This window comes from Pseudopipra pipra, chromosome Z (assembly GCF_036250125.1).
Source record: "Pseudopipra pipra isolate bDixPip1 chromosome Z, bDixPip1.hap1, whole genome shotgun sequence".
Taxonomy (NCBI): Eukaryota; Metazoa; Chordata; class Aves; order Passeriformes; family Pipridae; genus Pseudopipra; species Pseudopipra pipra.
The window spans coordinates 56926925-56941748 of NC_087581.1; the positions used below are offsets into that span (position 1 = coordinate 56926925).

At 38.7% G+C, this 14824-nt stretch overlaps 1 protein-coding gene across 4 annotated transcripts in view; it reads left to right on the forward strand.

The window, feature by feature from the left end:
• The window catches only part of TNFAIP8 (TNF alpha induced protein 8), a 61483-nt gene that overhangs the window by 35781 nt on the left and 10878 nt on the right, over positions 1-14824 (forward strand). The window contains exon 1 of one of the 4 annotated variants that reach the window (XM_064642622.1): positions 5649-5796. The exons of the other annotated variants lie outside the window; for them this stretch is intronic. Coding sequence (XP_064498692.1) covers positions 5766-5796 — 31 coding nt within the window. The 5' untranslated portion in view covers positions 5649-5765. Of the gene's footprint in view, positions 1-5648; positions 5797-14824 lie in introns of those variants that run through there. 4 annotated transcript variants of the gene reach the window in all.

The window sequence follows — 14824 nt, forward strand, 5'->3', positions numbered from 1 at the left end:
GAACAAAGGTTGTAGTGGTACTGGAAGGAATTCAGAAAAGGACCAATGGAGCAAGTAAAGGACATGCTTTTGTGCTGTCTTTGACCTCTTACTCTGTCAGTAACTTCTATAAAAAGATCTTTCAGGTAAAACCTAGAAGTTAGCAAGGTGCCACTTGCAGAAGAGTGGCACCCAAACTAAGTTAGTTTCCTAGTGGTATCTCAGTGTGGCTTCCAGACTTGAATTTAACAAGTTTTCCTCTTATTTCCATGAACTATTATTTGTACCTTTTTTTCTGAGATACTGTGTAGGCATCTTCTTGCACTTTTGGGGGCAGCATTCTATAAATGTGTGCAAAGTTGCTGATGACACCAAATTGGGAGGGAGTGTCGACCTACTGGAAGGCAGGAGGGCTCTGCAGAGGGATCTGGATAGACTTGAGAGATGGGCTGATTCCAATGGGATGAAGTTCAATAAAGCCAAGTGCCGGGTCCTGCACTTTGGCCACAACAACCCCATGCAGCGCTACAGGCTGGGACAGAGTGGCTGGAGAGCAGCCAGGCAGAAAGGGACCTGGGGGTACTAATTGACAGGAAGCTCAACATGAGCCAACAGTGTGCCCAGGTGGCCAAGAAGGCCAATGGGATCTTGTCCTGTATCAAAAATAGTGTGGCCAGCAGGAGCAGGGAGGTGATCCTTCCCCTGTACTCTGCGTTGGTGAGGCCACACCTTGAGTATTGTGTTCAGTTCTGGGCCCCTCAGTTCAGGAAGGATATTGAGGTGCTGGAGCGGGTCCAGAGAAGAGCAACAAGGCTGGTGAAGGGACTGGAGCATAAGTCCTGTGGGGAGAGGCTGAGGGAGCTGGGGTTGTTTAGCCTGGAGAAGAGGAGGCTCAGAGGTGACCTCATCACCGTCTATAACTACCTGAAGGGAAGTTCTAGCCAGGTAGGGGTTGGTCTCTTCTCTCAGGCACTCAGCAATAGGACAAGGGGGCACGGGCTTAAGCTCCGCCAGGGGAAATTTAAGTTGGATATCAGGAGAAAATTCTTTACAGAGAGAGTGATCAGGCATTGGAATGGTCTGCCCAGAGAGGTGGTAGATTCACCATCCCTGGAGATTTTTAAACGCAGATTGGACGTGGCACTGAGTGCCATGATCTAGTAAATGGACTGGATTTGGACCAAGGGTTGGACTCGATGATCTCGGAGGTCTTTTCCAACCCAATCGATTCTATGATTGTATGATTCTATGACCAGACCTGGTAAACTTTTTGTTTGCTTGGGAGATCTTAGACTTAAATATAACAATCTTAAATCTCATTCCCTTTCAGAACATTAGTTTGATAAAAACTCAAAACACTTGAGAATTGGTGGGATTAATTTATTATGACTTGTGTATCACATAATTTCCCATTCCATGTTGAAAACTATATCTATGAAGAAATAGTACTAATAAATGTGAGTGATTCAGGGTAGTGTCCAGTGCTATTCTTCTCCCAATGTCCTGGAGAAAACTTGAATTATGTATCTATAATCCACACCCATGGAAGAGTCTCAGAAGTTGAAGATTTATTAAGCTAAACCTATAGTATCAGAAATAGGTACAACAACTTTTTGGGGCTACAGGAGAGAAATTACATAATATTTCCCTATATTTCTGCATGATTGCTAGATGGCATAGCATTATGCCTAGGTTATGATATCTTTAAGTTTATTCTGTGAAAACAGTTGGATGAAAAGCTTTGTTTATAGCACTACTGTGAAAGCCAGTAATTTGTTTAACTATGCAGTCTTACATGGGACAGTGTAGTTCAACACTTACTTTCTCCCCACACAACATTCTCCACCTTGCTTATTTGTGGGAAAGAAAATTTCAGCAGCACAGCTATCTACTGATAGCATAAAGAAACCGTACCTGCAGTTACATGTATTGGGATCTTTCAGAGTCCTTGTACACTTTTTCCTTTTGTCTCACAGGTGGGAGTAGAGTGGGAAACCCAGCTGCCATCAGGTCTGTCATGTGGCTTCAAATAACTCAGTGCAGTTACAGTCAGCAAAAGACACACAGTGGACTTATAGAAAGTGTCATCTGTGTGAGGGAGTTGAGGTTGGGCATGGACCTTATTTTTATCGTTTAAAGGTTTGCAGACCGTTGAACGTGACATTCTGGAAGAGCAGAAGTTATCATCAGATAACTTTAGTTATGTTAACAAAACATGTGGAGGTTGGTTTGGGTTTTTTTTTTTTTTAACATCCCATGAATATGTAATGCCCAAAGTGTGACATTACCACTTCCTTCTCTGGAACTGTTCTAGGGCTGTGGAGGGGTTTTCTTGCAGTAGGAGATTTATTCTTGCTTCCATGGCAGCTGCCTCCTCCTGAAAGCTTCTTCCTGATACTTTTCATGTAGTAGTGCTGCTTCCTCTTTTTTGTGAAACAAAACATTACAGGTTTGGTTTTTTTTTTGACATTTCAGCATTGAGCTTTAGAATCTTCTTGGCTGCAATTTTAGCTCCATTTTTTTGCTACTAAAGTATTTATTATTTTTGTTATGTATTTATTTATAGTAGGATTTGTCACTTCTGTATCTAATAAGCAAATCCTTCTCTAAACAGAGCTGTCTCAGCATGCATCAAGACACAGAACATAGGCAGGGTTTTGAGCTGAACTGGTGATGTGCTGACACACAGCTACCCATCCCTTCACAATTCCCCATATATTGCTGTAGTAAGCCAAGGCCTGGTTCTAGTCAGCTCTTTCTGTGGTAGCCCTCCCTCAGTCCCTAGGAGAAGTTAGGGCAATTTACAAATGATGAGTTAAAAACCAAGCCAACCAAAACCTGCTAAATATTTTTTTCAAAGTAAAACCAGAAGTTTTTTTGTTTCAGCAGAGAAGGGTGTAAAGGACCATACTGCTTGTCTTACCCAGCTTTGTAGCTTTTAGACTTCCAGCCACTGAAGTGTGTAAACCCATTTTTTTTTGTATGTTACACACAAACAATATAATTTTCCTCTGGGAATTCTGGCCTTCCCTCCACGACAGCGTCTGTCCAAATGTGTGGTGCGTTTTAAGCCCTTCATTTTAGGAAGTTACTTTTCTGTAGGAGAATCTGCTGTGTGAAATTTAGCTGTATCTACTGATTCTGTTTTTAGAGTTTTTGTCATTGTTTGTTTTGTCCTTCCTATTCCATATCACATGCACAGTTTACAATTAAAGAGGGTTTTTTTGAACTTCCAGGCTTTTTACTCACCATGGGATCCAGAAATCAGTCTGGATGCTTTGATAAATGCCACTTCCCTGCAGATGTGGTGTCATCCGTTACCTGAACTCCAGTGTTGTCCACAGACTCTGTTTAATTTTACCAGCCTTATTCTATTACTTTTGCTAGCTCTCTAAGAAAAGTAATTAAAGTGGGCTGCAGACTCTGAAGAAGGTGATGATGTCCTCAATATCAAATACCGTTACAAGTCCCTGCTTAACCTAATATCAGAAAATTGCATACGTAAACAGTCTTCAGTCAGGTTGGTGTCTTTTCAGCCAATGCATGTGTTTTTAAAAAGCGTAACAACCAAAATGAAGCATAAAAAAAATTTCCTGAGTCTGAAATATATTTCCTCTGTATACAGGAGGAAAAGGACTGGGTGAGGAGATGTGATTTTGATTCTGTAGGGAAGAAACAAGGCAAAATCTTTGTGTTTTTGTTATCTGTCCAGTGAGGTACAAAGTTTCTGAGGGATTTGAGAAATCTTAATTTGTAGAACTTGCTGACGTTTAACCACAAGGCTCATTATCTCTCTGTGTCTGTCATCTAAAATAACGAAAGGCATCCATCTATTGTGTAAATCTGATCATGCAGGGATCTTCATACCGTCTTGTATTTTTATTTCTCTACAACACTCCCTTTGATTAAAGGACCCTAGAGGCTATTGCAGTTCATCTGGACTAACCCTATATTTCTTCTTGTTCCTCCTCTATTCTGTGTGATGTTTTTTGAGTGGTTTCAGTCCCCTAAACAATAATTACTCCAAACCAGTACTTTAATTTTTTTTCCTAATGTGTTTTTTTTTTTTTTTTTAAACTTGAAAATGTAGCTTCATTAGCTGCTCCAGTGTTGTAATTAGGGTAATACTCACTTTCATTCTCTGTGCTTTGAAGGATGCAGCTTCTCTGCTTTATACCCTACAGGAGATGATAAGGCCTTTAGAAAAGAGAAATGTCTTTAGGAACCCATGGAATTGTGTGTATTGCAAACCAAAAGAATTTTCAGTGTTACCCAGAACCTTTAACTAAAATGAAATCTGTCTTTCCTAGGTATGGGAGGAGTACATGGCAAAGGACAGTCCTTATCATTAATAAAATAACTCATAATGGGATAAAAGTTGCTTACAGTCTGAAGTATTATTTACTGCAGTCCCCAGAGAAGGTTTGCTGTGGCTAAAGAATTCATACTGCCCTTTGTGACAGTGTATCTTACTGTTACTTACAAGACCATCCTACCTATGTCTAGTCTTCCCATAAGCTTTAATTAATATAGGTGAATGTTACAATCTGAAATGTTTTTTTTTTTTTTCTCCTCCGTGCCCCAGTTTTGTGCAGTTAACAGCTTTGGCTCTTTGTGACTTTGTCTTGAAATACACTTATTTCTATTTGACTCCACTGGGACACTTGCTAACTGTTAATAGTTCTTAATAGTGTTACTTCCAGAAGACCCTCTCAGCCCTTCAGATGGCACATTTAACCCTGTGAGGGAGAGGCAGGTGGGAATTTGGAGAGACCATACCTCTCCTCTTGTCAGAACAGTCACATTTCCAGTGACATTTTGTCCTATTCACTGTGCTAAAAATCTGTTAAATTAGTAAGTAGGGAAAGATGGTTCCTTACGACAGTGGTTTTACTGAAGACTGTGCTAATTGAGAATAGACTTCCAAGTAATTCCCCCTAATTTTGCACTGAAGGCATATGTGATGCATGGCAAATCGGGAGGCAGCTGCAGAAGACCCCAGTTATTTTGCTGTGCTTTAAAACTATGTTGTGTAGTAGTTAAAATTAATAATCTGTTCTAGGATGGCGGGGGTGGGGTGGGGACTGCAGCACAAAGAAATCAGATAGTTTTTCCAGGAAGGAGAAGTGAATTGCTGCTCTCAGGGTAGATGGCACCATGCTCTGAGCACGAGTGAAAGAAGATTATTTAGCTTAAACTACCTGAAAGTAAGCTGCTGCTTCTCATCCTTGAAGTATGTATTTAGTCATCCAGTATTAGTCAGTGTAATTACGGAGGCTACAGAAGTAATTCCAGATAACAGGCAGTGTTGAAATGTACAATTTAGGCTTCAAAAAAATTGATTTAAAATAGATATTCCAGCAAGTTAAGAGAGGCCCAATCTGATTGTCAGTTACCACGATCAGACACTGCTCTGCACTCAGGGCTTTTTTGGTCTCTCCTGCTTGCTTTCTCATACCGCGTTGGCAAGCTGCAACAAGTGAAACTCCACCCTTCCTACAGACTGGGGAGAATAAGATTCATAAACGGCAACAGCTGGCGAGTAAAATCAAGGTTTCTCTGAAGGTGCTGGATTTCCAGACAGTTGCTGGTGTGCAGCTGAGAAAGGGGCGGGATCTTTTTCCCCTTAAAACCTCAACCCTCTCTGTCTCTCTCTCTTTTTTTTTTTTTTTTTTTTTTTGGAGAGGCTGAGAAAGGGAGGGAGAGGGAAGGAGAAGTTGACTTGCTGCTGCATCTCAGCACGCACGTCAGCTGTAGTCTGGTCCCCAGCGCCGTGAGCTGACACCATGAGTTCAGAAGCCGATGATCCCAAGGAAGGTACGTTTTTTAACTATTTTCACAGGAGAGGAAACATGCACACTTGTGTTGCCCATGCCGCTTTTCTGAGCGTGGAGGAGAGTTTTTTTTCGTTTTAGCTTTTGGGTATTCAACGGGGAGGGGCAAAGGCCTTCGCAAAAGCAAAGTCCTGCCGATTTTGCTGGATGTGAAATGACCGAAGTGTTGGAACCCAGGGATATCTGTCTTGGCAATTCTAATTTACTTGCACGTGGGGTACCGATAAGTGGAAGAAACAGTGTTTCAGAACACTGGTAGTCACATAACGAAAGAGGAATATTTCTTTAATTTGGAAGCACTGTATTTTTCAGCAAATGAGGAAGTTGCATGGGGGAGAAGTGAAAGGTCATTATTTTTGTGAATAAGCTTGATGCTGTCCAAATGAGTGTGCATGTGAGTGTGAGTGTGAGTGTGTGTGTGTGTGTGTGTGTGTGTGTGTGAGTGTGTGTGTGTGTTTTCAAACAGAGTGCGCCAAAGCTACAGTGTGCTGCTTCTGGAGTGGAACATGTGGAGGAGCTGGAAGTGCTCCAACAAAAATGCAATTATTCCCTAGTGTTGATCGGGAGGGGGGTGTGAGCTGGAGTCGGACAGTGGGGAGCAAGTGGGGGAGGAGGAGGGCAATTTCCTGAAAGTGCCTATATACAAAAGAGCGTTTATACAGATGAGGGAACAGGGCAGTGCTGGAGTTGTGCACCGGATTTTTAGAACAGAATTGATGTTTCATGGCTATGCATAGTCCTTAGGGAGACTCAAATATACAGGGTCCAGTATGGCTGAGAAAAACAACTAAAATAACCACAGCAGATAAGCAAGCAGTAAGGCAGCCTAAGCATTTAGTATTTGGTGAAAACAAGAACTTTTCAGAATGTTTCAGATGGTATTCCCCTCACAGTCTGTACAACTTCCTCCAGTTGAAGAATAACATTACCAGGGACATCTGTCTGCTTACTTGCATAAAAGAGTATTTGGTTGATTTGCAAAAAAGTCAGCTTGCACTGAATCAAACATAATGCTAATAATGCTGGTAAAACCTGCGTGGTAATGAAGCCTGATAGCCTGTGTTTTGATAAGAATAATTCTTATCTTATTTTGCTTGTTGAACAAGGAGATGAACAAAAAGGCAGCTCTTCCTTTTTTTTTTATTTTCCTAAATCTGTAGGACAGATTTATTGAAAAGCAGAACTCTAAAAAATATTTCTCTATAGAAACTGTTTGAAAAAGAGAATATGTGAAAATTCTCCCTCAGTTTTACAGCAGCAGAGATCTGCTTGCATGGTATAGCAGGAAAGATCCTCTGGTTTCATACAGGAAGTTCCAGACAGTTTTACTAAGTTGGCTATATTTGAAATGTAGATTTCATTGTTTAAAGAAATGTCTTGCCTTCTTAGATGACTCAGATTCTTAAAATCCTATTTTTGCCTTTCTGTGCATTTCTTTAGAAACTATTTGAGGTGGCAGGATTTTCATGCTGAAAAAAAGGCATTTGAAGCAGGTGTCTGAGACAGAAGAGAAAGGGTAGCTTTTTGATTAGTTATTTTTAGCTTGGGAAATACTTGGGTTTTGCTGTCCTGTGTTCTTAATGTGTTAGAATGGAAAACAAAACAGTTTGCCATTGTGAGAAGATGAGGTACAGATGTCTGAGGAGGTTTTTTTAGTCTGTCTAAAATGTATTCCTGGTAATATATTCACATCTTTAAAAGAACAATTTAGAAAAGGCATGAGAAAGGGGGAATTTATGTGCATGTGAATAAAGACTGGGATTAACAGATGAATATGTAGATTTGCAGCTTCTACGCTGCTTTGCCTAGTCTGATTGAACATGGCATGAAAGATCACTGATTAAAATACTGAAAAATACAGTCAAATACCTGTGGATTTGTAATGGTTCAGTGTATGTAGCATAAAATAGTCAGAATCTTTCAACTAATTAGCTTTGTTTCATGAAGAAATGGTGCTTTTTGTATAAAAAAAAAATCGATGCTTCACAAATTCAAACTAAATGTGGGGCTCAGGCTTTTGACATTGAGGATATATAATTTTTTAAGCATTTAACAAAGGGAAGGTGGTTGATTTTTCCTTTAGGTGCAAGACTGAATGTCACTCTAAAAGAGAAATTCTGATTTACCCACAGATTATAAGGTCCAGCCAGGGAATTAGTAGGTAAAAGTCTGTGACTGATTATGAAAGGAGGATACACTTTGACAGTTACAAAATAATTATTTTACTCTATTCTGTACATTCAATGCCAAAGCTAGTGATCAAGGCATAGTGGAGAAAGCTACAGGAAAAATGTTTTAATGATGTTTGTAAGCATAGGCAGAATTTTTCTGGTTTTGCTTAAAACAGAGATACTCAAGTGTCCAGGGAAGCATCACTGGCTATAGGAGAAGCTCTGAAATTCAGTTGCAGCTTCCAGATGTGACTCTGAGACCATGTGTTGGAAGAGCAGGCTGAATGAAAAAGAGAGTTGATGGCAAAGTAATAGCGTTGAACATTGTGTATATTCTGCCAGTGATCTGATGCTGAAGTGAGCAATACTTCGCTTTCACCTACCTTATACAAGTGAATTACAATATTTGGAGAACATTGGGATGTCCATAAAAGCAGATTTAATATGTTCATATGGATTATTTTTAAAAATCTGCATAACAAGATCAAAGACCATAGGCTTTACTACTGTAAAAATAAACTCTACCCATTGTTACAATGAAACCCAAAATCATGGTCAATTTCAAATGGCAAACTTCTGAAGATCTTCTTTTTGTAATTATTCGAATAATAATAGAGCCTTTGACTTCAAGTAAAGTCAAATATTTTATCAGGAATAGAGAATTAAAAGACATTGCTAGAAGACAATCATTACTTCACTATATATTATACTAATTGCTAGATATAGGGTATGCAGCAGTGTATGTGGGCTTTTTAGCTTTTGCCTTAGATCTCTTCATGGTCCATATTAGAATGGTAACATGAAACAGGTTTTTTTTCCTCCTATCATGCTGCTTAGTAACTTCAGAACAATCTTTGTGTTCATCTGTGTACCACAATGCTGTGGTAAATATGTGTGTGTGTCTGTACAGAATCAATCTGTATTGCATTTACAGATTTCAGCTACTATCGTGATATAAATAACCCTGGCACATTTTCTTGTACTTACTTTTGCCCTGGATGAAACAAATTGTGTGTTAAAGTCCAGAAGAAGACTACAGCATTTGGCCACATGGCATAATTTCAGTCTGGTGTTGATTGGTGACATGTCATGCACCGTGGAAGGTACCAAATGGTTTCAGGATGTTATTTGACTTAATTCCATTCTGAACATTTCTGAAGGAAATGTTCTTAATGCTGTTGTGCTACAACTGGGTATCATTTTATATACATACATTTTAGTATAACTTTCAAAATACATGCCGATATCAATTAAAATTACTGTGATGTGAATATGTTTCTTCAATAGATGGAAATAGTAATTTATGTAAAGCTCCAGGGAACTTCAGCTTCATTCTGTGGGTTTTATGTTGTATATTTAAAAACTAGCAGGAGACAAATCTGTCTCAAAGGAAAAGTAAAATAATAGATATCAGAGTGAATGTAATACATAGCCTATGAAACAATGGCTATTGTATTACATTGAGAGCCTGCATTGCACCTTTATCATACTTAGTTTTAAGTACCACATTTCATGGGAGAGAGAGATCACTGCATTCCTACAAGTGCTCAGAGATTTTTTTTAGACATGATTAGCATTTTTTAATCCAAATGAGATTACTGAAGAATGAGCTCACCTGTTTTGTTCCTTTTAGAGCTGAGAAAAACACAGGAGTTATAAAATCACAGAGTACTCACTGTTTTGAGAATTCAGTACTCCCTCCTGTAAGTAGTCATGGATTTGTTTTGACATTTAGCAGTCACCTCTGACTGTGTGAATATTTTCCAGGGTAGAATTGTGTTCATTTAGATAACAAATAGTTTGCTCTTGTGCTCCTGCAGGCCACTGCAGTCCCATCCACAGCATTGATGGGACTCTATAATGTGTGATTCTCCATCCCACTAACTCCAAACATTTATTAGAACCTTTTTTGCTTTTATGACAGTGAACAGGGAGATCCAAATTGTACAAGTAGAGCACACAATTAGTACTTGCCCACAGACTCACCTTCTGCTCTCACCATGAAGACTACAAAATGTGGGTTTCCTTTGTTTCACCTGCTCTTTGCCCTCCCTTGTCAAAATAATAATCTCCATAAAACATTAAGGCCGGTGAAACAGGGACCCTTTGTTGAAAGTGGTCTGAAAATTTCAGTTCAGGAGCAGGAAGAATCATCCAGCCCCAAAATGGATATGTTAGAATCTAGATTAGTCAATTTGAGGATTTTTTTTTGTTCCATATGTAACTCGCTTATTGCTGATGAAGAGAATGAAAAGATTACTGTGGTTATGTACACAGTAGCAATGATAGTCATTTTGTCATTTTGTGTAATCCCTCCTATGGATAATTAGAATTCAAGATTAATAGCAGAAGGTGATGGCCTAAGAAGTATCACTTTAGTACAGGAAAGAAGGGAAAAAGGAAGTAAGCTTATGAGAGGTTAGAAAGAATTATTACTAACTAGATGCTGTAATACTATATCACATATGCATGAAGAAAGCATTGCCAGAGGTACAAATAGCGGTGTGAAAGTAAAATCAAGAAACTAAAGCCTTAATGAAGAAGGAGCAATGGGAAATTTGGAGGAAATAAGACTACAGTACAGAAGCAAGTCAGAACTGCTAGATTTTTTTAAATGTAGTTTGGGGGATAGTACATTCTGATGAAGCAAGTTGTGGGATATGGAGAAAGGGCTCTGAGAACAGGAATACAACTGCCATGGTTTGTATCACAGCTGCTGCAGCTTCACTGAGATGTGGGCTCTTGAATCTCTTGGTAAGAGCACTGACTACAGGCTGTTAAGCCATAAGACTCTGTAAGCAGCTCTGTATCTCTCCCCTTAAAAACTGAAAGAATGGTAGTTTTTATTTTCCTTGCCAAATTAGGGTCATCTTTAGGATAACCTATCTGTGAGTGTATTAGATGGCCACTCTCATTGCTTCTTCTCCAGGCTCAGAATTGAATAAATTGAACTGGTATTTTTTGTTCTATACTACATTTGGAAGTCCATATGGAGTAGTTGTCTTCTGCAGAACACTTTGTACTCCATGTATTTAGCAATCTGAGAATCTGGATCAGATGAGGAAGCTAATTTGAGCACAGACCACAGGATAAGCACTGGCTGTAGCTGGTAGGTTACTTCAGAGAATCACTGAAACTTAACAGGTTAATCATTTAGCTGCAATTGTTGGGTTGAATGCTAGATTGCTTTGAGAAAATTCCATTAATATAATTATACTTATGCAATCAAATCTTTTAATTCATAGTGAACTGTGACTCACATACTTAATTTCAAATAAGATACAGTCCTTTGAGCTATCTGGTTGATAGAGAGAATTGTAGATTAACTGAAGCTGCAGGGAATTTCTGGAGGTCATGGGACACAACCTTCCACTGGAGACAGAGCCAGCTTTAAAGTTGGATCCAAGGTTGCTTAGGCTTTTTCCAGTCATGCTGATAGTGTCTTCGAGAGTAGTGGTTCCACAACTTCTCTAGCAACATATTCAGTATTTGACCACCCTTGCTATGAAAGTGGTCATTCCTAATGAGACTTCTCCTTTTGGCCTTGTGTCTTTTGCCCTCTGTTCTTTTGCTGTCTATCCTCAAAAAGAGCCTGGCTCTGTCTATGCTGGAACTATTCAGTAACAAGTTGCATGTATCCATAAGGTCCAGTCCTGATCATACCTAGCACTCTCAGCTCATCTTCTGTATTGTGTGCTTCACCTCCTTAACCATGTTGGCGTCTGTCTGCTGGACCTGCTTCAGTTTCTCAGCTCCTTTTTTTGAGAGATATTGGGGAGCCCAAAACAGTGCACAGTACTTCAAAAGAGAAGATAGTACTTTGGTTTCAAATTCTACCAACACATCTTCCAAAACTGATTGTTATACTGGAGATTTAGTTTCCCAGTCTTCCTTTCATTTGTCTGTTGGTGACAGCATTTGCTGTATCATAGTACTTACACCTTTTGGTTGTTTTCTTTGGGGACTTTGCAAACTATGTGCTGTTATAAATGAGATGGAAGTTAGAGATCAGGGAGCAACAGCCAGTGAATCTCTAGAGCATCAAAAGAAGTATCTGGGTAAGGGAAGACCTTGCATCTACATTTGGAAAAACAATGTTCTATACCAGTACTATTTCCAAGTACATCATCAGGCTAAATTAATTACTTCTAAGAATAATGAGTATTTTGTAATACATGTGCCAGGAGTAACATAAGGAAAGTGTAACACTGAAACATTAATTGTAATTTGCAGGTTTTATTCAAAACCACATATCATTTGGTCAAATATTCTGTAAAATGTGATAGTTCATAAGGGTCCTTAAGCACTGCTTTTTGGGAAGCAAAATACATCCCCTCCCCCCTGAGGCATTTAGAGTATCTATAGTAATAACTAAAGCAAACAAAAACTGTATTGCAGGTCTTATTTCAACCTTCTGGACTGTTTTTTTTTTTGTTACAATAAGATTACAAAATGTGGTAAGAGGAGAGCATTTCATAAAGAGGTGTGAAAGATTTTTATGCTACTTCATGAAACAACTTCTGGTTTTCTTTGTTTTATGGATGCATTTCTATCCTGACTACAGAACAGGACACACGTAGGTACTAGTGATACTAATGCAACTGCTGAAAACTTGGTTCTTTTAACCATAATGCCAGCAAAAGTACAAGCCTTAAGCCTGCTATCACCTGGGCACAGTCTCACTTTGAGCGAGGAGGAGAGGAACTGAGAGACTTGTACCTTGAAATATTGATTCTACATTCATAACTTTGTGATATTTTCTCATAAATTTTGTTCTTATCCTAAGATTCCCTGCCTGGATTGGGATGTGATTTGATTGTTTCATCAGCTGATTCCCTGTCGCAAGTCTGGTTAATGGTTCTAGTGCTCAACTGGCTAACTGTGAGAAGTAGAGAGCTTGCATCTCTGCATGGCATGTTGGATTCAGTCCAGGGAACTTGGGATCAGAAATTTTCCCCACAGAAGTGTTTCAGCAGAAGCAATATAGAGAATTGGATACGCACCGTATAAACGAATTTATTTTTCCCTACCTTTTGCAGAACTCGGTATTGATATTTGTAACTATACAGATTAGTAATGAAAGATCAAAGAGTCTGTTTTGCAGAGCAATATGGAAAACCTACATTTTAGTTTTAACATATAATATATAAACCTTGGGGTGTCTGCAGAGAGTCCTGTTCCTGCTGACAGTTTAAAGCAATGACAATAAATTTCAGTAAAGTGGGAATAAACACTTCATTTATTTGAGTGCATTTACCCTTGAAAGGTTTGTAACCTCAAATTCCAGGGACATATTTTGAGATGATTTTATGTATCTCTGACGGTCAGTACTTGCAAATTTCTTTGAGGAATTGCTGGCTGACCTGTGATTTCAGTGGCTCTCTAGGAATGTGATACCCTCAAGTCTCTATCCCAAGGTTTTTACAATTAATAAATTGGAATCAATAAAGCACTGAATTAGTACATGCACAGACAAGCTTCTACTTAATTAACTGCACTGTGGTGTGTACGAAACTTTGACCTTGAAAAATGCAGAAATTACATTATTTTAAAACTTTCATGAGATCTGGTTTTGCCTTTGCTATGCCTGATTTACCAAATTGTTCTACAAAGATAATTTTATTGATAGAAGGAAGAAAATTTTGGTTTAATATTAAGAGAAGTAAGCAGGTGACACTGGTGAATATTTCAGCTACTGATTCCAAGGGCTGTTTTTCACTACTTGCAAATGAGACAATGAATGAATGTTTCTGTTCACTTAAAAACATTTGTATTAAGAACATTCACTGAGAAATAGTGATGTAGAGTTTTCTTCCAATTCACTTGAAACAGTGAATCATAAGTTTGAGCATCTTTGAACAGAAATGGTGGATACTTCAGGAAGAATAGAATTTTACTCTAGTATCTTGTGATGTCTTCATCAAGCTCACAGCCTTGTCCTCAATGGTGGAAATCAGAGATTTAAATTCTGTGATGCAAGACATTTGTGTCCTAGTCGTATGTTTGAACTCACTTTTCTTTGCAACAAGCAGTTGGTCTCAAAATCAATTGAAAGAGCTGTAACTTCTAGTTAGATGTTGATTTGTTTGTTGTGGCTTTTTGTGTAATGCCATGCAGTTTGGGAGGAGAGGATATGGTGAGAAAAAGAGAAACTGTTGACATTTTTATTTTGGTGCAAAAATACAATCTCATTTGGAATTGACATTGACGGTGTTCCTGTTTACTACTTGAGTGCTTTCCTTCTCCAGGTTCAAGTATGGATTTCCTTCTTCTTACTATTTGGGTAATAACCTTGAAAATCTCAAGGTACAACAACCTTTCCTGGTGGTGTATATCCCCTCATAGCTGATGAGTGCTGTCTATTGCCTAGTTAAAAATGCCATTTGATGCCAGTGCAAAGTAAGGAAGGTAGAAGTTTAAATTCTATGGTAGTCAACAGCTGTAAAAACCAGTATAGTCAGTTTCATACTCTTTGCCTCAAGAAGTGAATTACAATAGATTCAGATTTTACAGAATCACAGGACAGTTGAGGCTGAAAGGGACCTTTGGAAACTGTCCAGTTTTAGTCAGTAAATATATCTGCCACATTTAAAAATAAATAGGATTGCTGGTGCTTTGTTGGATACCAAAGTTCTGTACCCAAATAATATTGCTTCCTGATGTAAAAGAAAATGACAGTGTTGCACACATGATATTTAGCCAGAAGATTAAATTTTACAGAAGAATAAGTTGCTAACTGTATTGAAGACCTAATTTTTCTCTTATGTTTTATATTCCACCGGAACTTAATGACATTAGTGAAAACAAAACTTTTGAGATGATGGGAAGGTGGACTGGTGT